Raw genomic sequence first — 24,946 nt, 5'->3', positions numbered from 1 at the left:
CGGAGGCAGAGTCAAACACAACAGTCATGTGACGGAGGCAAAGTCAAACACAACAGTCATGTGACGGAGGCGTAGCCCGAAACAAGTCATGTGACGGAGGCAAAGTCAAACACAACAGTCATGTGACGGAGGCGTAGCCCGAAACAAGTCATGTGACGGAGGCGGAGTCAGACTCAATAGTCGCGTGACGGAGGCGGAGTCAGACAATGCAGTCACATGACACGTACCTGAACGTGTCATGTGACGGAGGCGGAGTCAGACTCAACATGTGACGGAGGCGGAGTCAGACACACAGTCACATGACACGTACCTGAACGTGCAGAACCAGGTCCACACTGTTGGTCCCATCAGAGATCTTCAGAAGGAGCTGGTCCTCAGTGGTCTCGGAGTCGTCGTGGATGTATCTGAAAACAAACAGAACATTATGATTTTGTTCTGAGCAGAAAGTCACTCTAGATTAGACTGTAACTCCTGCTCACAGTGTGTCCTAAAAGCTCCATAAAAAGCTTTCAACTAGTTCAAAATGCAGCAGCAAGATTACTGACAGGAACTAAAAGAAGAGAGCACATTACGCCGGTGCTGGAGTCTCTTCACTGGCTCCTGTCCAGTTTAGAATCACATTTAAACTCCTCCTCCTGACTTACAAAGCCATAAATGACATGACCCCATCCTACCTCAAAGATGCTATAGAACCATCTCATCCAAACAGAGCTCTTCACTCTCTAAATGCTGGCCTTCTGGTGGTCCCAAGAGTCTCTAAAAGCACAGTAGGAGGTAGAGCCTTCTGGTGGTCCCAAGAGTCTCTAAAAGCACAGTAGGAGGTAGAGCCTTCTGGTGGTCCCAAGAGTCTCTAAAAGCACAATAGGAGGTAGAGCCTTCTGGTGGTCTCAAGAGTCTCTAAAAGCACAGTAGGAGGTAGAGTTCCTGTGTTATGGAATCAGCTCCTGTCCATGTTAAAGAGGCCGACACAGTCTCTTCATTTAAGACCAGGCTTAAAACGTTCCTCTTTGAAATGGCTTATGGTCAGGCCAGTTAGGAACAGAAATATAAAGCTACAGTTTCAGCTCCGCTGCCCTAGGAGCAACTATGGAGGAAGTATGGCAGCTTGAGCTCTATCCTCTGATAAACACTTCTTATTCTATCAAACTATATTTCATATTTAATTTCACTTGTGTCTGTTCATTGTCTTTTCTTCTTCTTCTCTCACTTCCTGTCAGGAGTGAAACAGACCCATCGATGACCTGTGGATCCAGATAATCCTCTCCTGGAGAAACAGTCTCTACTCCATATGAACGGTTCTTCATCTGCCTGAAGAACTGGTTCTCCTCCTGAAGAACTGGTTCTCCTCCTGAGTGGCTCCAGCTCCACTGTCTTGCTCTCCTTCACTGTGGAACTTTTTTCCCAAAGAGGTTTTATAGTTGTTCCTGCAGAAGGAGGAGCTAAGGACAGAAGGAGTGTCTAAGGACAGAGGACTCTGGGATATTGACATGTCCCTATGAACATTGTTTAATCTGTTTTTCACTGTCGAGGAAACTGCTGTGGTGATTTTGGGCGTTACAAAAATAAATTGAATTGACCCTCACCTGACCCTCAGACCTGACCCTCAGACTCACCTGACCCTCAGACCTGACCCTCAGACCTGACCCTCAGACTCATCTGACCTTCAGACTCACCTGACCCTCAGACTCCTCAGGTCCAGCAGGGTGAATTTGTCTCCTTGTCTCAGAGTGTGTCCCTGTCGCTCCAGTCTCCCGTGCAGCGCCTCCTGCAGGACGAGAGCGCTCAGTGCATCCTCAGGGCTGTCTCTGTCTCTGACCATCAGATGTTCCTCTGAGATGAACACCGCACCTCCTTCCTCCACACGCACCAGGTTAGAGAAGGCCTGGAGAGACCGGGGTCAAAGTGGGGTCAAAGTGGGGACAAACTGGGGTCCAACTGGGGACATATGGGGGACAAACTAGGGTCAAACTGGGGTCAAACTTGGGTCAAACTGGGGTCAAACGGGGGACATACGGGGGACAAACTGGGGACAAACGGGGGACAAACTGGGGTCAAACTGGGGACAGCTGGGGTAGAACTGGAGTCAAACTGGGGTCAAACTGGAGTCAAATTGGAGTCAAACTGGGGTCAAACTGGGGTTATGTGAAGAGTAAGACATATTTTGAGTGCTTAAAAGCCCACATAATCTGACCTGTGGTTTCTGGTCGTCCACTGGGAGGACGGTGATGTTGAAGTCCAGACCACTGACCACGCCTCCCTGAAGATCCTGGACCGAGAACTCAAACCGGACCAAGAGAAGATCTGGTCCAATGTCCTCAACAGGAGGCATGAACCCGACTTTCATGTGGTTCACTGCAGACTGAGGAGCAGAGGAGGAGGAGGAGCAGAGGAGAAGCACAGGAGGAGGAAGAGGAGCAGAGGAGGAGGCGCAGAGGAGAAGCAGAGGAGGAGGAGCAGCAGAGGAGGAGGAGCAGAGGAGGAGGGGGAGCAGAGGAGGAGGAGCAAATAAACATTTGTGGAAACTGCGATAAAATTCGATGGTAAAATGCAGAAGAAGGAGCAGAAGAGGAGGAGCAGAGGAGCAGAAGGAGCAGAGGAGGAGGTGGAGCAGACCTGGGTGAAGGACTTGAGCACTGGGACCATGTGATCTCTCTTCATGGTGTTGGAGTTGTCAGTGAAGAAAAGTCGACCGGAGTCCATCAAACTGAAACAGAACCATCAAACTGAAACAGGACTGGACTCTGGTCTGGACTCCGGTCAGGACTTGGACTCACCTTGGTCTTGAGGGGCTGTAGCACGTCCGTGTGATGATGTAGGTCAGGTCTTGGTCTGGGCTTTCTTGGTCCCTGAAGTGCAGCTGGTCCGGGGTGATGTAGACCACCTGGTCCTCTCTCACCGTCAGAGTCCGGACTGACCCCTGGACTTCAACTGGGACCTGGTCTTCTACCGGGAACACGTGGACCACCACCGTCTGCAACACAGGACCTGCTCTAATCCTGGCTTACACCTGGTTTACACCTGGTTTGCACCTGGTTTAGTCCTGAGTACTCACGTAGACCTGGGAGACATTCGGGGGCTCGTTGGTGTCCCTCAGGCTGAAGTCGAAGCTGTCCTCATGTGTCTCGTCTCCTGAATGTTGGTAAAAGATCTGACCCCGGATCAGCTCCTTCTGCAGGAAACTATGCACCTCCAGACCTTTAACAGACCAGAGACCAGGACTGAGGATCAGGAGACCAGGACTAAGGACCAGGAGACCAGGACTGAGGACCAGGAGACCAGGACTAAGGCTCAGGAGACCAGGAGACCAGGACTAAGGACCAGGAGACCAGGACTAAGGACCAGAGAGAGACCAGGAGACCAGGACTAAGGACCAGGAGTCTGAGATTAAAGAAGTCCCCTTTCTTGTCCCTCTGTCTCCTCTCGCCTTTAGTCTCAGTCACGTGACTAAAATAAGGGACCAGGTGAGACACGGGGACCAGGTGAGACACGGGGACCGGGTGAGACACAGGGACCGGGTGAGACGTGGGGAGCAGGTGAGACGTGGGGAGCAGGTGAGACACGGGGACCAGCTGAGACACGGGGATCAGCTGAGACACGGGGACCAGGTGAGACACGGGGTCCCCGCCGCCTTATGAAGCTGTACCAGCGTCATAAGGCGCTGGTACAGCTGGCAGCCCGGTGTAAACGCTCTCTCTTCTTTCTCAAACTTATTGTGCTTTATCTCCTATATTTTGTAAATATAGATAGTATATTTTTTCTATTTTACGGTACGATAGGGACACGCGCTGGAATAGTTTTTTAATTCAACTGTTTTTGACTTTTTTCGGCTGGATTTGAGCGTTTTTCGTTGCGTTCGTTGTGTTGTTGTGACGTGAGCTAGCTCCGAGCGAGCCCACCAGCCCCCCCCCCCGCGCCCTCCGGCCGCGCTAAAGTACGGCGTGTCGTCGGTACACGTTTATATACACGTTTATATGAAAGAGGAACTTCACGAACGATCGGGACACGCACTGGAATCGCTTTAAATTAACTTGTTTTGACTTTATTCGGCTGGATTGAGTGTTTTCGTCGTGTCGTGGCGATGTGTCTTGGCTCTGAGTCCCCCGGCTCCGGCCCCGCCCCCCGGCTCCGGCCCCAGGAGGAACTCATGAAACTGCGGAGAACAGTCGTCTTACCCGGAGATCGTCACGTTATCCCGTCGCAATACTGACCTAACCTAATACTGATGTGCAATTCTGTCATATGTGCAATTACTGTGAAATTCATGTGCAGTCTATGTGCTGTCGTGACACATATTCATGTGCAATTACTGTCGGGATCACATTCAATGGTATTTATTTATTTGTCTATGGGAGTTTTTATTTATTTATAGGAGATCTTCTACTGAAAGTGTTTTTCAGACTTCCTATAAGTGATCTGTTCTTCTGTATCTACCTCTGTATCTACCTGCATTGCACCAATGAAATTTCCCCATGTGGGACAATAAAGGAATATCTTATCTTATCTTATCTTAAAATGTCTTGGTAACTAAACATACACAAACAAACATAAAAAAACACAACACAAAATTATAATACTTTTTGTAATACTTCCATGTCGTCTTGGTTCCCATGTCTCACCTGGTCCCCATGTCTCACCTGGTTCCCTGTGTCTCACTTGGTTCCCTGTGTCTCACCTGGTTCCCTGTGTCTCACCTGGTTCCCCATGTCTCACCTGGTTCCCGTGTCTCACCTGGTTCCCGTGTCTCACCCGGTCCCCATGTCTCACCTGGTCCCCGTGTCTCACCCGGTCCCCGTGTCTCACCTGGTCCCCATGTCTCACCTGATCCCCATGTCTCACCTGGTTCCCAATGTCTCACCTGTTCCCCGTGTCTCACCTGGTTCCCGTGTCTAACCCGGTCCCCGTGTCTCACCTGGTCCCCGTGTCTCACCTTGTCCCCGTGTCTCAGCTGATCCCCATGTCTCACCTGGTCCCGTGTCTCAGCTGGTCCCCATGTCTCACCTGGTCCCTGTGTCTCAGCTGATCCCCGTGTCTCACCTGGTCCCCGTGTCTCAGCTGATCCTCGTGTCTCACCTGGTCCCCGTGTCTCACCTGGTTCCCGTGTCTCACCTGGTCCCCGTGTCTCAGCTGATCCCCGTGTCTCAGCTGGTCCCCGTGTCTCACCTGCTCCCCACGTCTCACCTGCTCCCCACGTCTCACCCGGTCCCCGTGTCTCACCTGGTCCCCGTGTCTCACCTGGTCCCAGTGTCTCACCTGGTTCCTGTGGCACACTCTTGCGCAGCAGTTTTCCGCTCTTTGGCGTGGCGGTGATTTCATAGGTGATGTAGTGGTCACTAGAGTCCAGGTCTGAGGCCAGGAGATAGTCCTGGACTTGGACTTGTCCGCCCTCCTGGACCTGCAGAGCCACGTTGTTGAGTAGAAACGGCGGTGAGTCATCTCGAGGAAGGACGGCGATGGGGAAGCGATGACGGAGGCTGTGTCGACCGTCGCTGATCCGGAACACGATGTGGTCATGTGACGTGTCGCTGTCGTCATGGTGATAGACCACGTCACCGCGACGCAAGTCGGACACGCGGAACATGAAGGACTTCACTCCTGAAGTTAAGATGTTTCAAGATTAACATTGTCCACATTATTCCTGGTTTAGTCCTGGTTTAGTCCTGGTTTAGTCCTGGTTTAGTCCTGGTTTAGACCTGGTTTAGTCCAGTTTTAGCCCTTCTTGTCTTCATAGAGACCGTTTAGCCAGGAATGCTCCATGGTATGGCATTAAAACAATCCAACTTTCTTTCAGGCTAAACTCTAGAACAGGGGTGGGCAATTATTTTCCTCCGAGGGCCATATTTGAATCCAGGCAAGTAGCCGAGGGCCGGCCCGCGATCATTGTGAAAAAAATAAAATCTATTAAACATCAAATAAAATATCACTTTTCTGTTAAATATAGGCTATTGGATCTATTATTTAATTAATTTCATGTCATCTGTATTAAGGATACAAGTGCAGACAGATGTTACAGACAGTTAAAAATTAGAAACTAAAATCTTTCTAGGGGCCAGATTAAAACATGCCGAGGGCCACATCATGCCCCTGGGGCCACAAATGCCCAGGTCTGGCCTTTAAGAAAAAATATTACTTGGCAAGTTTGGCGGGCCGGATTATGAAGACAAACGGGCCGTATGTGGCCCGCGGGCCGCAATTTACCCAGGTCTGCTCTAGATAGAACATGTGCTCTTTTTCTCCCACCATGTTCTCTCTCTCCCTCTCCCTCTCTCCCCCCTCTCTCCCTTTCTCTCTCTCCCTCTCTCCCCCCTCTCTCCCTTTCTCTCTCTCCCCCCCTCTCTCTCTCTCTCTCTCTCCCTCCCCCCTCTCTCTCTCCCCGCTCTCCCTCTCTCTCTCTCTCCCTCTCTCTCCCTCTTTCCTTCTCTCTCTCTCCCTCCTCCCTCCCTCCTCCCTCCCTCTCTCTCTCCCCTCTCCCCCCCCTCTCTCTCTCTCTCTCTCTCTCTCTCTCTCTCTCTCCCCTCCCCCTCTCTGTCTCCCCCCTCTTCCCTCTCTCTCCCCTCTCTCTCTCTCTCTCTCTCTCTCTCTCTCCCCCCTCTCTCTCTTCCCTCTCTCTCTCTTGGCCCTGGTTCAGTCCATGGCCGATCGCCCAGTGCCACCTATGGGCCTAATTACTGCCGTATTTTGGGGCGTTCTATGTCGCTAACGAGTGTCGCTCAATCTGTTCCTCGTGACACTTGACCCCTGCACACCGGGGCCTGGGACGGACGCCATCTTTGCTCCAGGCTCCTGAAAGTACACAAACTAACTTCCTGTTCGTTGGTCTCCAGTGGGCGCTGCTGTGTTAGTACGTCTGAGCCCTACTGATGGTTCTGGACCATGTGAACCTGCGTCAGATCCTTCAGACACAGTGATGGTTCTGGACCATGTGGCGTCAGATCCTTTAGACACAGTGATGTTTCTGGACCATGTGGCGTCAGAACCTTCAGACACAGCTATGGTTCTGGACCAGCGATGGTTCTGGACCAGCACAGGTGAGGAGTGAGCTGAAGAGGATTAAAGTGAGGAAGGCAGCAGGACCTGACGGCATCAGCCCCAGGCTCCTTAAGTCCTGCGCAGATGAACTGTGTGGAGTTATGGAGCATGTCTTCAACATGAGCCTGAAGCTGAGGGTGGTACCACAGGTCTGGAAGACCTCCTGTCTGTTACCTGTGCCCAAGACAACGCGCGCCAAAGACTTCAACAGCTTCAGGCCGGTGGCTCTCACGTCCCACCTGATGAAGACACTGGAGCGGCTGGTCCTGGACCATCTCCGCTCCACCGTGAGCTCAGCCATGGACCCGCTGCAGTTTGCATATCGGCCTGGCATCGGAGTGGAGGACGCCGTCATCTCCCTGCTGCACCGCTTTCTCTCTCACCTGGAAAAGCCTGGCAGCTCTGTGAGGATTCTGTTCTTCGATCTTTCCAGCGCCTTCAACACCATCCAGCCACTGCTCCTGAGGGACAAGCTGGAGACGGCTGGTGTGGAGTATGACTTGGCAGAGTGGATCCTGGACTACCTTACGGACCGACCCCAGTTTGTGAGAGCCCGGGACTGTGTGTCTGACACTCGGACCTGCAGTGTGGGGGCGCCCCAGGGCACTGTCCTCGCGCCCTTTCTCTTCACCCTTTACACTGCAGACTTCAGACATGACACGGACAGCTGTGTCCAGCAGAAGTTCTCTGATGACTCTGCCATCGTCGGACTCATCACGGACGACGATGATGTGGAGTACAGGGGACTGGCGCAGGACTTTGTGGACTGGTGTCAGCGGAACCACCTCCTCATCAACGCGGTAAAGACCAAGGAGATGGTGGTGGATTTCCGCAGATGTCACCCCACTGCCCCCTCACCAGTGAACATCCAGGGACGGGACATTGAGAGAGTGGACTCATACAAGTACCTGGGTGTTCATCTGAACCACAAACTGGACTGGACTCATAACACAGACGCACTGTACAGGAAGAGCCAGAGTCGACTCTACCTCCTGAGGAGACTCAGGTCTTTTGAAGTGACAGGGCCACTCCTGAAGACCTTCTACAACTCTGTGGTAGCATCAGCCCTCCTGGAGCAGCAGCATCACAGAGAGGGAGAGGAAGAAGCTGGACAAAGTCATCAAGAAGTCCAGCTCCGTCCTGGGCTGCGCTCTGGACTCGGTGCAGGAGGTGGGGGACAGAAGGGTCCTGGCTAGATTCACATCTATGCTGGACCATGAGTGTCACCCCCTGCAGGAAACTCTGTCCGCTCTGGAGAGCAGCTTCAGTGAGAGACTGATCCACCCTCGCTGTGTGAAGGAAAGGTTTCATAGGTCTTTCCTTCCTGCTGCTGTCAGACTTTATAACAAACACTGTTAGTCCTGTTTAGTCGCTGTGTCCTACACAGCGATGCGTCAGATCCGTCAGACACAGCGATGGTTCTCGACCATGTGACCCTGCATCAGACACAGCGATGGTTCTGGACCATGTGAACCTGCGTCAGATCCGTCAGACACAGCGATGGTTCTCGACCATGTGAACCTGCGTCAGACACAGCGATGGTTCTGGACCATGTGGCGTCCCAGATAGCAAAAGACGTTGATTCAACGTTGATTTATGGTCAGATTGGTTATTTTTAGTTGACGTTGAAAAGTCAACATTGATTCAATGTTGACTCACAGTTGAAATATCAATGGTTGAAAAAAGGTTTTTAATTCAACATTGTTTTAACCTTGTATTTTAGGGTTAAAATGCCAACATTGATTCAACGTTGTTTCAATGTACATAGACCTGATCATTCTGCAGGTGCAAAAAGAGCGGGAAATCTTAGTCTCACGAGCCTCTTGGCAGTGTCACGCTGCCTGTACCTCAGTCTAACTCGGACACAGAAGAGCCACGTCTACAGCACTTCTTTCCAGGAGAACAGCAGTGAGACAACTTATGGTGAGTCATCATGATATTTGTATTATTGAGAAGTGAATAGAAATCCCACACAATCATTCGGCTAAAATATTTTGTAAACGCAAGTTTTTATTGTTAACCTTGATTGTCTTGTTAGCTCGGGGTTGTGCGCCCGCACCCAGGGGCCGACCATGAGGCCGACCTGCCTCTCGGGGAGCGGTGTGGGGACAGGAACCTCGAGATACAGCAGAGCTTCTGTCTGTGTCTATGCGTCTGGAGGAGAGAATAGCTCATAGAGCAGGTTACCAAATAAATGTTTTCCATCATTTTCCATTACTGTATTGTTTTCTGAAAGTACAAGTACGTCAGATCCTTCAGACACAGCGATGGTTCTGGACCATGTGAACCTGCGTCAGACACAGTGATGGTTCTGGACCATGTGGCGTCAGATCCTTCAGACACAGCGATGGTTCTGGACCATGTGAACCTGCGTCAAATCCTTCAGACACAGTGATGGTTCTGGACCATGTGCGTCAGATCTTCAATCGACCTCTTCTTCTCGTCCTCTTCTTCTCGTCCTCTTCTTCTCCTCTTCTTCACTCGTCCTCTTCACTTGTCCTCCTCTTCACTCGTCCTCTTCACTCGTCCTTTTCACTTGTCCTCCTCTTCACTCGTTCTCTTCACTCGTCTTCTTCACTCGTCCTCTTCACTTGTCCTCTTCTTCACTCGTCCTCTTCACTCGTTCTCCTCTTCACTCGTCCTCTTCACTTGTCCTCTTCTTCACTCGTCCTCTTCACTCGTCCTCTTCACTCGTCCTTTTCACTCGTTCTCCTCTTCACTCGTCCTCCTCTTCACTCGTCCTCTTCACTCGTCTTCTTCACTCGTCCTCTTCACTTATCCTCTTCTTCACTCGTCCTCTTCACTCGTCCTCTTCTTCACTCGTCCTCTTCACTCGTCCTTTTCACTCGTCCTCTTCACTCGTCCTCCTCTTCACTCGTCCTCCTCTTCACTCGTCCTCTTCTTCACTCGTCCTCTTCATTCGTCCTCTCCACTCGTCCTCCTCTTCACTCGTCCTCTTCACTCGTCCTCCTCTTCACTCGTCCTCCTCTTCACTCGTTCTCTTCACTCGTCCTTCTCTTCTCTCGTCCTCCTCTTCACTTGTCCTCTTCACTCGTCCTCTTCACTCGTCGTCCTCTTCACTCGTCGTCCTCTTCACTCGTCCTCTTCACTCGTCTTCTTCACTCGTCCTCTTCACTCGTCCTCTTCTTCACTCGTTCTCTTCACTCGTCCTCTTCTTCACTCGTCCTCTTCCTCTCGTCCTCTTCCTCTCATCCTCTTCAATCATCCTCTTCACTCGTCCTCTTCACTCGTCCTCTTCTTCACTCGTCCTCTTCTTCACTCGTCCTCTTCACTCGTCCTCTTCTTCACTCGTCCTCTTCACTTGTCCTCTTCTTCTCATCCTCTTCTTCTCGTCCTCTTCACTCGTCCTCTTCACTCGTCCTCTTCACTCGTCCTCTTCAATCGTCTTCTTCATTCGTCCTCTTCTTCACTCGTCCTCTTCTTCACTCGTCCTCTTCTTCACTCGTCCTCTTCACTCGTCCTCTTCACTCGTCTTCTTCATTCGTCCTCTTCTTCACTCGTCCTCTTCTTCACTCGTCCTCTTCACTTGTCCTCTTCTACTCGTCCTCTTCTTCTCGTCCTCTTCTTCTCGTCCTCTTCACTCGTCTTCTTCATTCCTCCTCTTCTTCACTCGTCCTCTTCACTCGTCCTCTTCTACTCGTCCTCTTCTTCTCGTCCTCTTCACTCGTTCTCTTCACTCATCCTCTTCACTTGTCCTCTTCTCCCTCTGCTCGTGGCCTTGTGCCTTAGGTCCAGCGTCTGGTCTTTCCGCTCCTTTAGTCGCTGATTGTTGGACATATGTTGACTGTTTGACCTGATTAGTCCAGATTTAGTCCAGGTTTAGTCCAGTTTTACTCCAGTTTTAGTCCAGTTTTAGTCCAGATTTAATCCAGTTTTAGTCCAGATTTAATCCAGTTTTAGTCCAGGTTTAGTCCAGATTTAGTCCAGTTTTAATCCAGATTTAATCTAGTTTTAGTCCTGGTTTAATCCAGTTTTAGTCCAGTTTTAGTCCAGATTGAATCTAGTTTTAGTCCAGGTTTAGCATCACACCTCGTTTGGTTTGTATTTGAGACTTGCTCTGGCGAAGCCTTGGTTTGTGTTTTGAGACTTGCTCTGGCGAAGCCTCAGTTTGTGTTTGAGACTTGTGCCGGCGAAGCCTTGGTTTGTGTTTGAGACTTGTGCCGGCGAAGCCTCGGTTTGTGTTTGAGACTTGCGCCGGCAAAGCCTCGGTTTGTGTTTGAGACTTGCGCTGGCGAAGCCTCGGTTTGTGTTTGAGACTTGCTCTGGCGAAGCCTCGGTTTGTGTTTGAGACTTTTGCCGGCGAAGCCTCGGTTTATGTTTCAGACTTTTGCCGGCGAAGCCTCGGTTTGTGTTTGAGACTTGCGCCGGCGAAGCCTCGGTTTGTGTTTGAGACTTGCTCTGGCGAAGCCTCGGCTTGTGTTTGAGACTTTTGCCGGCGAAGCCTCGGTTTGTGTTTGAGACTTGCGCCGGCAAAGCCTCGGTTTGTGTTTGAGACTTGGTCTGGCGAAGCCTCGGTTTGTGTTTCAGACTTTTGCCGGCGAAGCCTCGGTTTGTGTTTGAGACTTGCGCTGGCGAAGCCTCGGTTTGTGTTTGAGACTTGCTCTGGCGAAGCCTCGGTTTGTGTTTGAGACTTTTGCCGGCGAAGCCTCGGTTTATGTTTCAGACTTTTGCCGGCGAAGCCTCGGTTTGTGTTTGAGACTTGCGCCGGCGAAGCCTCGGTTTGTGTTTGAGACTTGCTCTGGCGAAGCCTCGGCTTGTGTTTGAGACTTTTGCCGGCGAAGCCTCGGTTTGTGTTTGAGACTTTTGCCGGCAAAGCCTCGGTTTGTGTTTGAGACTTTTGCCGGCGACGCCTCGGTTTGTGTTTGAGACTTGTGCCGGCGAAGCCTCGGTTTGTGTTTTGCCGTTGGGAGTGACGTCTGGTGCTTCCGCTCCTTTAAGCTTCAGTTTGTGCTTCATATGTTGCTGATTTTAACCTTGACTAAACAGTAAATATAAAAAGAGCAGATGACGGTGGAGAACGAGAGAGCGAGAGGTCGAGTAAAGACGAGACCTTCACATGGATCACCTTTCACTGTGAGGGCCCCGTGTAGGGGCCCGTCCACTGCCACCAGAAGAACCTGCTGGACATTGTCTTTGTCCACGATCTGAAGCTGCTCCCACGAGATGGGCCTGGACTGTCCCTCCAGGAGAACCAGACCTGGGACACCAAGGGAGGCGAGAAGGGGGAGGAACCAGGGAGGAACCAGGGAGGAACGAAGGAGGAACCAGGGAGGAACCAGGGAGGAACCAGGGAGGAACAAAGGAGGAACAAAGGAGGAACCAGGGAGGAACCAGGGATGAATCCGGGAAGAACCAGGGAGGAACCAGGGAGGAACCAGGGAGAAACCAGGGAGGAACCAGGGAGGAACCAGGGAAGAACCAGGGAGGAACCAGGGAGGAAGAGAGAAGAAAAATGAGTTTTTTTCCCGTTTCCGTTGATGGTGTGAATATTGGCGACTGACCCATGTTCCATGAAACCCGCGGAGCGTTTGTCTCTGAGGCTCTGATGGAGATGTGGACCAGGATGGAGGCGGAGCTCTGGAAGGAACCGTCTATCACCTGGAACTCCATCTGAAATGACAGCAAAAAGATCAGACTGTCACCTGGAGCTCCATCAGAACGCTGCGTATAAGCGCTGCGTCCTGAGCGTGGCTGAGGTATAGTCCTATAAGCGCTGCGTTCTGAGCGAGGCTGAAGTATAGTCCTATAAGCGCTGCGTCCTGAGCGTGGCTGAGGTATAGTCCTATAAGCGCTGTGTCCTGAGCGTGGCTGAGGTATAGTCCTATAAGCGCTGTGTCCTGAGCGTGGCTGAGGTATAGTCCTATAAGCGCTGCATCCTGAGCGTGGCTGAAGTATAGTCCTATAAGCGCAGCGTTCTGAGCGAGGCTGAAGTATAGTCCTATAAGTGCTGCGTCCTGAGCGTGGCTGAAGTATAGTTCTATAAGCACTGCGTCCTGAGCGTGGCTGAAGTATAGTCCCATAAGCGCTGCGTCCTGAGCGTGGCTGAAGTATAGTCCTATAAGTGCTACGTCCTGAGCCTGGCTGAAGTATAGTCCTATAAGCGCTGCATCCTGAGCGTGGCTGAAGTATAGTCCTATAAGCGCAGCGTTCTGAGCGAGGCTGAAGTATAGTCCTATACGTGCTGCGTCCTGAGCGTGGCTGAAGTATAGTCCTATAAGTGCTGCGTCCTGAGCGTAGCTGAAGTATAGTCCTATAAGTGCTGCGTCCTGAGCGTGGCTGAAGTATAGTCCTATAAGTGCTGCGTCCTGAGCGTAGCTGAAGTATAGTCCTATAAGCGCTGCGTCCTGAGCGTGGCTGAAGTATTGTCCTACAAGCGCTGCGTCCTCGGACCACAACCTTGTACATCTGAGGCCTGTGTATGAACCCATCGTGCGCAGGCAGCCTGTGGTGCCCCGTGTGGTGAGGAGGTGGTCTGCTGAGAACGAGGAGGCTCTGAGGGACTGCTTCAGCACCACTGTCTGGACTGAGCTTCATGACCCACATGGGGAGGACATCAACACCATCACAGAGTGCATCACGGACTACATCAACTTCTGTTTTGAGAACACTGTTCCCTCCCGGACGGTGCAGTGTTTTCCAAACAACAAGCCATGGATTAACCGTGAACTGAAGGCTCTGCTGAAGGAGAAGAAGAGAGCCTTCAGGTCAGGGAACAAGGAGGAGCTGAGGACTGTGCAGAAAGATAAGATAAGATAAGATAAGATATTCCTTTATTGTCCCACATGGGGAAATTTCATTGGTGCAACGCAGGTAGATACAGAGGTAGATACAGAAGAACAGATCACTTATAGGAAGTCTGAAAAACACTTTCAGTAGAAGATCTCCTATAAACAAAAACTCCCATAGACAAATAAATAAATAAATACCATTGCATGTGATCCCGACAGTAATTGCACATGAATATGTGTCACGACAGCACATAGATTGCACATGAATTTCACAGTAATTGCACATGAATTGCACATGAATTCCAACAGCAATTGCACATACGACAGAATTGCACATCAGTATTAGGTTAGGTCAGTATTGCGACGGGATAACGTGGCGATCTCCGGGTAAGACGACTGTTCTCCGCAGTTTCATGAGTTCCTCCTTTGTGTAAACGCGGTACGGCGCCGGGCGGGGGGCGGGGCCAGAGCCGGGGGACTCAGAGAAGGAGCTGAGAAGGAAGATCAGGCAGGCGGAAGCCGGCTACAAGAGGAGGATGGAGGACCAGCTGCAGCAGAAGAACATTCAGGGAGTGTGGAGGAGCCTGAAAACCATCTCGGGCTTCAAAATCCCCCCTGCCCAGACAAAGGGGGGCCTACAGTGGGTGAATGATTTAAATACTCACTTTTTGAGGTTTGATCAGTCACCCACCGCTCCCCCTGCACAGCTGCATGCTCCCTCTTCCACAGCTGGACAATGCCCTGCATCCGTTCCTCCTGGACTCACCCATCCCCCAAGCACACAGTCTCCCTGCCATCCACTGACTGTCACAGCAGCACAGGTGAGGAGAGAGCTGAAGAGGATTAAAGTGAGGAAGGCAGCAGGACCTGACGGCATCAGCCCCAGGCTCCTTAAGTCCTGCGCAGATGAACTGTGTGGAGTTATGGAGCATGTCTTCAACATGAGCCTGAAGCTGAGGGTGGTACCACAGGTCTGGAAGACCTCCTGTCTGGTACCTGCGCCCAAGACACCGCGCGCCAAAGACCTCAACAGCTTCAGGCCGGTGGCTCTCACGTCCCATCTGATGAAGACACTGGAGCGGCTGGTCATGGACCACCTCCGCTCCACCGTGAGCTCAGCCATGGACCCGCTGCAGTTTGCATACCGGCCTGGCATCGTAGTGGAGGAAGCCGTGATCTCCCTGCTGCACCGCTCTCTCTCTCACCTGGAGAAGCCTGGCAGCTCTGTGAGGATCCTGTTCTTTGATCTTTCCAGCGCCTTCAACACCATCAGCCGCTGCTCCTGAGGGACAAACTGGAGACGGCTGGCGTGGAGTGTGACCTGGCAGAGTGGATCCTGGACTACCTCACGGACCGACCCCAGTTTGTGAGAGCCCGGGACTGTGTGTCTTACACTCGGACCTGCAGTGTGGGGGCGCCCCAGGGCACTGTCCTCGCGCCCTTTCTCTTCACCCTCTACACTGCAGACTTCAAACATGACACGGACAGCTGTGTCCTGCAGAAGTTCTCTGACGACTCTGCCGTCATCGGACTCATCATGGACGACGATGATGCGGAGTACAGGGGACTGACGCAGGACTTTGTGGACTGGTGTCAGCGGAACCACCTTCTCATCAACGCAGGGAAGACCAAGGAGATGGTGGTGGACTTCCACAGAGGCCACTCCACTGCCCCCTCACCAGTGAACATCCAGGGACGGGACATTGAGAGAGTGGACTCATACAAGTACCTGGGTGTTCATCTGAACCACAAACTGGACTGGACTCATAACACAGACGCACTGTACAGGAAGAGCCAGAGTCGGCTCTACCTCCTGAGGAGACTCAGGTCTTTTGGAGTGACAGGGCCACTCCTGAAGACCTTCTACGACTCTGTGGTGGCATCAGCTCCAGTACGGTGTGGCCTGCTGGAGCAGCAGCATCACAGAGAGGGAGAGGAAGAAACTGGACCAAGTCATCAAGACAGAAGGGTCCTGGCTAGATTCACATCTATGCTGGACCATGAGTGTCACCCCCTGCAGGACACTGTCCGCTCTGGAGAGCAGCTTCAGTGAGAGATTGATCCACCTATCGGTCGTGATCACATGCAATGGTGTCACATTCATGTGCATATAACTGATGAGAATAGAGTGTTCATTTTTCCATTATTATTATTATTAGTAGTAGTATTATCTTGTTATTATCTTAATTTTTAATTTTTATCTTTATTTATTTTTCCCCTCCATCCCTTGTTGGGAAATGGGAGGTTTTGTCTATAGGAGTTTTTGTTTATAAGAGATCTTCTATTGAGAGTGTTTTTCAAACTTCCTATAAGTTATCTGTTCTTTTCCTCTGTATCTAACTGCGTTGCAACAATGAAATTTCCCCTTGTGTGGACAATAAAAGGATTATCTTATCTTATCTTATAAGTGCTGCGTTCTGTGCTCTGATTGGCTCTGACCTGGACGTGGCTGCGCTGTGATTGGCCGGTGTTCTTGTACCTGTTTTGTTCTGTGCTCTGATTGGCTCTGAGCTGGTCGTGGCTGCGCTGTGAGTGGCCGGTGTTCTTGTAACTGTTTTGTTCTGTGCTCTGATTGACTCTGACCTGGTCGTGGCTGCGCTGTGATTGGCCGGTGTGGGGTGGCTGGTAGGCGATCTTCAGGAGGTTGAGGTCGTCCCAGGTGAAAGAGCGAATCTCCCTGAAAGAAAAAGCACAGATAGAAAAACTCTCTCGACTCCACGTTTGGATGAACGTGAACGTGAGACGGTCAGACGCTGGACAATGCTCTGGACATTTGGACAGTCTAAACAACGCTTCGGACACATGAACGCTCTGGAAACGTTAATGCTCTGGACACGTGAATGCTCTGGACATTTGGACACTCTAAACAACGCTCTGGACACGTGAACGCTCTGGACACGTGAACGCTCTGGACACGTGAACACTCTGGACAACGCTCTGGACACGTGAATGCTCTGGACACGTTAACGCTCTGGACAACGCTCTGGACACGTGAATGCTCTGGACACGTGGACGCTCTGGACAACGCTCTGGACACGTGAACGCTCTGGACACGTGGACGCTCTGGACAACGCTCTGGACACGTGGACGCTCTGGACACGTGAACGCTCTGGACACGTGAACGCTCTGGACAACGCTCTGGACACGTGAACGCTCTGGACAACGCTCTGGACACGTGGACGCTCTGGACACCTTGACGCTCTGGAAATGTGAACGCTCTGGACAACACTCTGGACATTTAGATGCTCTGGACATTTGGACGGTCTGGACAAGACTCTGGACACGTGAACGCTCTGGACACGTAAACGCTCTGGACATGTGAACGCTCTGGACACATGGACGCTCTGGACATGTGAATGCTCTGGACATGTGAATGCTCTGGACATTTGGACACTCTAAACAACGCTCTGGACACATGAACGCTCTGGACACTTGAGCGCTCTGGACACGTGAACGCTCTGGACACGTCAACGCTCTGGACACGTGAATGCTCTGGACATATGAACACTCTGGACAACACTCTGGACACGTGAACGCTCTGGACACGTGAACGCTCTGGACAACGCTCTGGACACGTGAATGCTCTGGACACGTGGACGCTCTGGACAACGCTCTGGACACGTGAACGCTCTGGACACGTGGACGCTCTGGACACGTGGACGGTCTGGACATGTGAACGCTCTGGACAACGCTCTGGACACGTGGACGCTCTGGACACGTGAACGCTCTGGACAACGCTCTGGACAAGTGAACGCTCTGGATAACGCTCTGGACACGTGGACGCTCTGGACACGTGGACGCTCTGGACAACGCTCTGGACACGTGAACGCTCTGGACAACGCTCTGGACACGTGGACGCTCTGGACACGTGAATGCTCTGGACACGAGAATGCTCTGGACATTTGGACAGTCTAAACAACGCTCTGGACACATGAACGCTCTGGACACGTCAACGCTCTGGACAACTCTCTGGACACGTGGACGCTCTGGACACGTGGACGCTCTGGACATGTGAACGCTCTGGACAACACTCTGGACATTTAGATGCTCTGGACATTTGGACGTTCGGGACAAGACTCTGGACACATGAACGCTCTGGACACGTGAACGCTCTGGACAGATGAACGCTCTGGACAACACTCTGGACATTTAGATGCTCTGGACAAGACTCTGGACACGTGAACGCTCTGGACATGTGAACGCTCTGGACACGTGGACAGTCTGGGCGTGTGAACGCTCTGGACACGTGGACGCTCTGGACACGTGAACGCTCTGGACACGTGAACGCTCTGGACAACACTCTGAACATGTGAACGCTCTGGACATGTGGACGCTTTGGACAAGGCTCCGAACATGTGAACGCTCTGGACCTGTGGACGCTCTGGACACGTGAACGCTCTGGACACGTGAATGCTCTGGACACGTGAACACTCTGGACAACGCTCTGGACACGTGAACGCTCTGGACACGTGAACGCTCTGGACAACGCTCTGGACACGTGAATGCTCTGGACACGTGGACGCTCTGGACAACGCTCTGGACACGTGAACGCTCTGGACACGTGGACGCTCTGGACACGTGAATGCTCTGGACAACGCTCTGGATACGTGGACGCTCTGGACACATGAACGCTCTGGACAACGCTCTGGACACGTGAACGCTCTGGACAACGCTCTGGACACGTGGACGCTCTGGACACGTGGACGCTCTGGAAATGTGAACGCTCTCGACAACACTCTGGACATTTAGATGCTCTGGACATTTGGACGGTCTGGACAAGACTCTGGACACGTGAACGCTCTGGACACGTGGACGCTCTGGACACGTGGACGGTCTGGACATGTGAACGCTCTGGACAACGCTCTGGACACGTGGACGCTCTGGACACGTGAACGCTCTGGACAACGCTCTGGACACGTGAACGCTCTGGACAACGCTCTGGACACGTGGACGCTCTTGACACGTGAATGCTCTGGACACGTGAATGCTCTGGACACGAGAATGCTCTGGACATTTGGACACTCTAAACAACGCTCTGGACACATGAACGCTCTGGACACGTCAACGCTCTGGACAACTCTCTGGACACGTGGACGCTCTGGACACGTGGACGCTCTGGACATGTGAACGCTCTGGACAACACTCTGGACATTTAGATGCTCTGGACATTTGGACGTTCGGGACAAGACTCTGGACACATGAACGCTCTGGACACGTGAACGCTCTGGACAGATGAACGCTCTAGACAACACTCTGGACATTTAGATGCTCTGGACAAGACTCTGGACACGTGAACGCTCTGGACATGTGAACGCTCTGGACACGTGGACAGTCTGGGCGTGTGAACGCTCTGGACACGTGGACGCTCTGGACACGTGAACGCTCTGGACACGTGAACGCTCTGGACAACACTCTGAACATGTGAACGCTCTGGACATGTGGACGCTTTGGACAAGGCTCCGAACATGTGAACGCTCTGGACCTGTGGACGCTCTGGACACGTGAACACTCTGGACACGTGAATGCTCTGGACACGTGAACACTCTGGACAACGCTCTGGACACGTGAACGCTCTGGACACGTGAACGCTCTGGACAACGCTCTGGACACGTGAATGCTCTGGACACGTGGACGCTCTGGACAACGCTCTGGACACGTGAACGCTCTGGACACGTGGACACTCTGGACATGTGAATGCTCTGGACAACGCTCTGGATACGTGGACGCTCTGGACACATGAACGCTCTGGACAACGCTCTGGACACGTGAACGCTCTGGACAACGCTCTGGACACGTGGACGCTCTGGACACGTGGACGCTCTGGAAATGTGAACGCTCTGGACAACACTCTGGACATTTAGATGCTCTGGACATTTGGACGGTCTGGACAAGACTCTGGACACGTGAACGCTCTGGACACGTAAACGCTCTGGACATGTGAACGCTCTGGACACGTGGACGCTCTGGACATGTGAATGTTCTGGACATGTGAATGCTCTGGACATTTGGACACTCTAAACAACGCTCTGGACACATGAACGCTCTGGACAACGCTCTGGACACGTGAATGCTCTGGACACGTGGACGCTCTGGACAACGCTCTGGACACGTGAACGCTCTGGACACGCGAACGCTCTGGACAACGCTCTGGACATCGCTCTGGACACGTGAATGCTCTGGACACGTGGACGCTCTGGACAACGCTCTGGACACGTGAACGCTCTGGAAACGTGGACGCTCTGGACACGTGGACGGTCTGGACATGTGAACGCTCTGGACAACGCTGTGGACACGTGGACGCTCTGGACACGTGAACGCTCTGGACAAAGCTCTGGACACGTGAACGCTCTGGACAACGCTCTGGACACGTGGACGCTCTGGACACGTGAACGCTCTGGACAACGCTTTGGACACGTGAACGCTCTGGACAACGCTCTGGACACGTGGACGCTCTGGACACGTGGACGCTCTGGAAATAGGAACGCTCTGGACAACACTCTTGACATTGAGATGCTCTTGACATTTGGACGGTCTGGACAAGACTCTGGACACGTGAACGCTCTGGACACGTCAACGCTCTGGACACGTCAACGCTCTGGACAACACTCTGGACATTTAGATGCTCTGGACATTTGGACGGTCGGGACAAGACTCTGGACATGTGAAGGCTCTGGACACGTGAACGCTCTGGACATGTGAAGGCTCTGGAAACGTGGACGCTCTGGACACGTGAATGCTCTGGACACGAGAATGCTCTGGACATTTGGACACTCTAAACAACGCTCTGGACACATGAACGCTCTGGACACGTCAACGCTCTGGACAACGCTCTGGACACGTCGACGCTCTGGACATGTGGACGCTCTGGACACATGAACGCTCTGGACACGTCAACGCTCTGGACACGTCAACGCTCTGGACAACGCTCTGGACACGTGGACGCTCTGGACATGTGAACACTATGGACATGTGAACGCTCTGGACATGAGAACGCTCTGGACAACACTCTGGACATTTAGATGCTCTGGACATTTGGACGCTCGGGACAAGACTCTGGACACGTGGACGCTCTGGACACGTGGACGCTCTGGACACGTGAACGCTCTGGACACGTGAACGCTCTGGACAAGGGAATGCTCTGGACAACGCTCTGAACATGTGAACGCTCTGGACATGTGGACACTTTGGACAAGGCTCTGAACATGTGAACGCTCTGGACATGTGGACGCTCTGGACACGTGAACGCTCTGGACACGTGAATGTTCTGGAAAACACTCTTGACATTGAGATGCTCTTGACATTTGGACGGTCTGGACAAGACTCTGGACACGTGAACGCTCTGGACACGTCAACGCTCTGGACACGTCAACGCTCTGGACAACACTCTGGACATTTAGATGCTCTGGACATTTGGACGGTCGGGACAAGACTCTGGACATGTGAAGGCTCTGGACACGTGAACGCTCTGGACATGTGAAGGCTCTGGAAACGTGGACGCTCTGGACACGTGAATGCTCTGGACACGAGAATGCTCTGGACATTTGGACACTCTAAACAACGCTCTGGACACATGAACGCTCTGGACACGTGAACGCTCAGGACACGTCAACGCTCTGGACAACGCTCTGGACACGTGGACGCTCTGGACATGTGGACGCTCTGGACACATGAACGCTCTGGACACGTCAACGCTCTGGACACGTCAACGCTCTGGACAACGCTCTGGACACGTGGACGCTCTGGACATGTGAACACTATGGACATGTGAACGCTCTGGACATGAGAACGCTCTGGACAACACTCTGGACATTTAGATGCTCTGGACATTTGGACGCTCGGGACAAGACTCTGGACACGTGGACGCTCTGGACACGTGGACGCTCTGGACATGTGAACGCTCTGGACACGTGAACGCTCTGGACACGGGAATGCTCTGGACAACGCTCTGAACATGTGAACGCTCTGGACATGTGGACACTTTGGACAAGGCTCTGAACATGTGAACGCTCTGGACATGTGGACGCTCTGGACACGTGAACGCTCTGGACACGTGAATGTTCTGGACACGTGAATGTTCTGGACACGTGAGCGCTCTGGACAACGCTCTGAACATGTGAACGCTCTGGACATGCGGACGCTTTGAACAAGGCTCTGAACATGTGAATGCTCTGGACACGTGGACGCTCTGGACAACGCTCTGAACATATGGACGCTTTGGACAAGGCTCTGAACATGTGGACGCTCTGGACACGTGAACGCTCTGGACACGTGAACGCTCTGGACACGTGAACGCTCTGGACATGTGGACGCTCTGGACACGTGAACGCTCTGGACACGTGAATGCTCTGGACACGTGAGCGCTCTGGACACGTGAACGCTCTGGACACGTGGACAGTCTGGGCATGTGAACGCTCTGGACACGTGGACGCTCTGGACATGTGAACACTATGGACATGTGAACGCTCTGGACATGAGAACGCTCTGGACAACACTCTGGACATTTAGATGCTCTGGACATTTGGACGCTCGGGACAAGACTCTGGACACGTGAACGCTCTGGACACGTGGACGCTCTGGACACGTGAACGCTCTGGACACGTGAACGCTCTGGACACGGGAACGCTCTGGACAACGCTCTGAACATGTGAACGCTCTGGACATGTGGACACTTTGGACAAGGCTCTGAACATGTGAACGCTCTGGACATGTGGACGCTCTGGACACGTGAACGCTCTGGACACGTTAATGTTCTGGACACATGAATGTTCTGGACACGTGAGCGCTCTGGACAACGCTCTGAACATGTGAACGCTCTGGACATGCGGACGCTTTGAACAAGGCTCTGAACATGTGAATGCTCTGGACACGTGGACGCTCTGGACAACGCTCTGAACATGTGGACGCTTTGGACAAGGCTCTGAACATGTGGACGCTCTGGACACGTGAACGCTCTGGACACGTGAACGCTCTGGACACGTGAACGCTCTGGACATGTGGACGCTCTGGACACGTGAACGCTCTGGACACGTGAATGCTCTGGACACGTGAGCGCTCTGGACACGCGAACGCTCTGGACACGTGGACAGTCTGGGCATGTGAACGCTCTGGACACGTGGACGCTCTGGACACGTGAACGCTCTGGACACGTGAACGCTCTGGACAACGCTCTGAACATGTGAACGCTCTGGACATGTGGACGCTTTGGACAAGGCTCTGAACATGTGAACGCTCTGGACATGTGGACGCTCTGGACACGTGAACGCTCTGGACACGTGAATGCTCTGGACACGTGAGCGCTCTGGACAACGCTCTGAACATGTGAACGCCCTGGACATGTGGACGCTTTGAACAAGGCTCTGAACATGTGAATGCTCTGGACACGTGGACGCTCTGGACAACGCTCTGAACATGTGAACGCTCTGGACATGTGGACGCTTTGGACAAGGCTCTGAACATGTGGACGCTCTGGACACGTGAACGCTCTGGACACGTGAACGCTCTGGACACGTGGACGCTCTGGACACGTGAACGCTCTGGACAAAGTTCTGGACACGTGAACGCTCTGGACAACGCTCTGGACACGTGGACAGTCTGGGCATGTGAACGCTCTGGACACGTGGACGCTCTGGACACGTGAACGCTCTGGACACGTGAACGCTCTGGACAACGCTCTGAACATGTGAACGCTCTGGACATGTGGACGCTTTGGACAAGGCTCTGAACATGTGAACGCTCACGTGAACGCTCTGGACAACGCTCTGAACATGTGAACGCTCTGGACATGTGGACGCTTTGGACAAGGCTCTGAACATGTGAACGCTCTGGACATGTGGACGCTCTGGACACGTGAACGCTCTGGACACGTGAATGCTCTGGACACGTGGACGCTCTGGACAACGCTCTGAACATGTGAACGCTCTGGACATGTGGACGCTTTGGACAAGGCTCTGAACATGTGGACGCTCTGGACACGTGAACGCTCTGGGCACGTGAACGCTCTGGACACGTGAACGCTCTGGACATGTGGACGCTCTGGACACGTGAACGCTCTGGACACGTGGACGCTCTGGACACGTGGACGCTCTGGACAACGCTCTGGACACGTGGACGCTCTGGACACGTGAACGCTCTGGACACGTGAACGCTCTGGACAACGCTCTGGACACGTGAACGCTCTGGACAACGCTCTGGACACGTGGACGCTCTGGACAACTTGACGCTCTGGAAATGTGAACGCTCTGGACAACACTCTGGACATTTAGATGCTCTGGACATTTGGACGGTCTGGACAAGACTCTGGACACGTGAACGCTCTGGACACGTAAACGCTCTGGACATGTGAACGCTCTGGACACATGGACGCTCTGGACATGTGAATGCTCTGGACATGTGAATGCTCTGGACATTTGGACACTCTAAACAACGCTCTGGACACATGAACGCTCTGGACACTTGAGCGCTCTGGACACGTGAACGCTCTGGACACGTCAACGCTCTGGACACGTGAATGCTCTGGACATATGAACACTCTGGACAACACTCTGGACACGTGAACGCTCTGGACACGTGAACGCTCTGGACAACGCTCTGGACACGTGAATGCTCTGGACACGTGGACGCTCTGGACAACGCTCTGGACACGTGAACGCTCTGGACACGTGGACGCTCTGGACACGTGAACGCTCTGGATAACGCTCTGGACACGTGGACGCTCTGGACACGTGGACGCTCTGGACAACGCTCTGGACACGTGAACGCTCTGGACAACGCTCTGGACACGTGGACGCTCTGGACACGTGAATGCTCTGGACACGAGAATGCTCTGGACATTTGGACACTCTAAACAACGCTCTGGACACATGAACGCTCTGGACACGTCAACGCTCTGGACAACTCTCTGGACACGTGGACGCTCTGGACACGTGGACGCTCTGGACATGTGAACGCTCTGGACAACACTCTGGACATTTAGATGCTCTGGACATTTGGACGTTCGGGACAAGACTCTGGACACATGAACGCTCTGGACACGTGAAGGCTCTGGACAGATGAACGCTCTGGACATTTAGATGCTCTGGACAAGACTCTGGACATGTGAACGCTCTGGACATGTGAACGCTCTGGACACGTGGACAGTCTGGGCGTGTGAACGCTCTGGACACGTGGACGCT

The 24,946-nt window shown here is 52.7% G+C and overlaps 1 protein-coding gene across 1 annotated transcript in view; it reads right to left on the bottom strand.

Moving 5' to 3' along the window:
- frem1b (Fras1 related extracellular matrix 1b) overlaps positions 1-24,946 on the bottom strand; it is a 122,702-nt gene that overhangs the window by 21,403 nt on the left and 76,353 nt on the right. Inside the window, exons 6-15 of the mRNA XM_072437955.1 lie at positions 16,359-16,452; positions 12,549-12,657; positions 12,113-12,244; positions 5,251-5,592; positions 3,053-3,195; positions 2,775-2,971; positions 2,614-2,704; positions 2,192-2,359; positions 1,674-1,882; positions 311-404 (exon numbers count right to left, since the gene is read on the bottom strand). Of these exons, the coding sequence (XP_072294056.1) occupies positions 311-404; positions 1,674-1,882; positions 2,192-2,359; positions 2,614-2,704; positions 2,775-2,971; positions 3,053-3,195; positions 5,251-5,592; positions 12,113-12,244; positions 12,549-12,657; positions 16,359-16,452 (1,579 nt within the window). The remainder of the gene's footprint in view (positions 1-310; positions 405-1,673; positions 1,883-2,191; positions 2,360-2,613; positions 2,705-2,774; positions 2,972-3,052; positions 3,196-5,250; positions 5,593-12,112; positions 12,245-12,548; positions 12,658-16,358; positions 16,453-24,946) is intronic.

This window comes from Eucyclogobius newberryi, unplaced genomic scaffold, assembly GCF_026437365.1.
Source record: "Eucyclogobius newberryi isolate DKJ021-1_F unplaced genomic scaffold, fEucNew1.0.hap1 SCAF_9, whole genome shotgun sequence".
NCBI classification, from domain to species: Eukaryota; Metazoa; Chordata; class Actinopteri; order Gobiiformes; family Gobiidae; genus Eucyclogobius; species Eucyclogobius newberryi.
The sequence above is the reverse complement of the archived record's forward strand: the minus strand, read 5'-3'. Positions and strand labels throughout refer to the sequence as shown.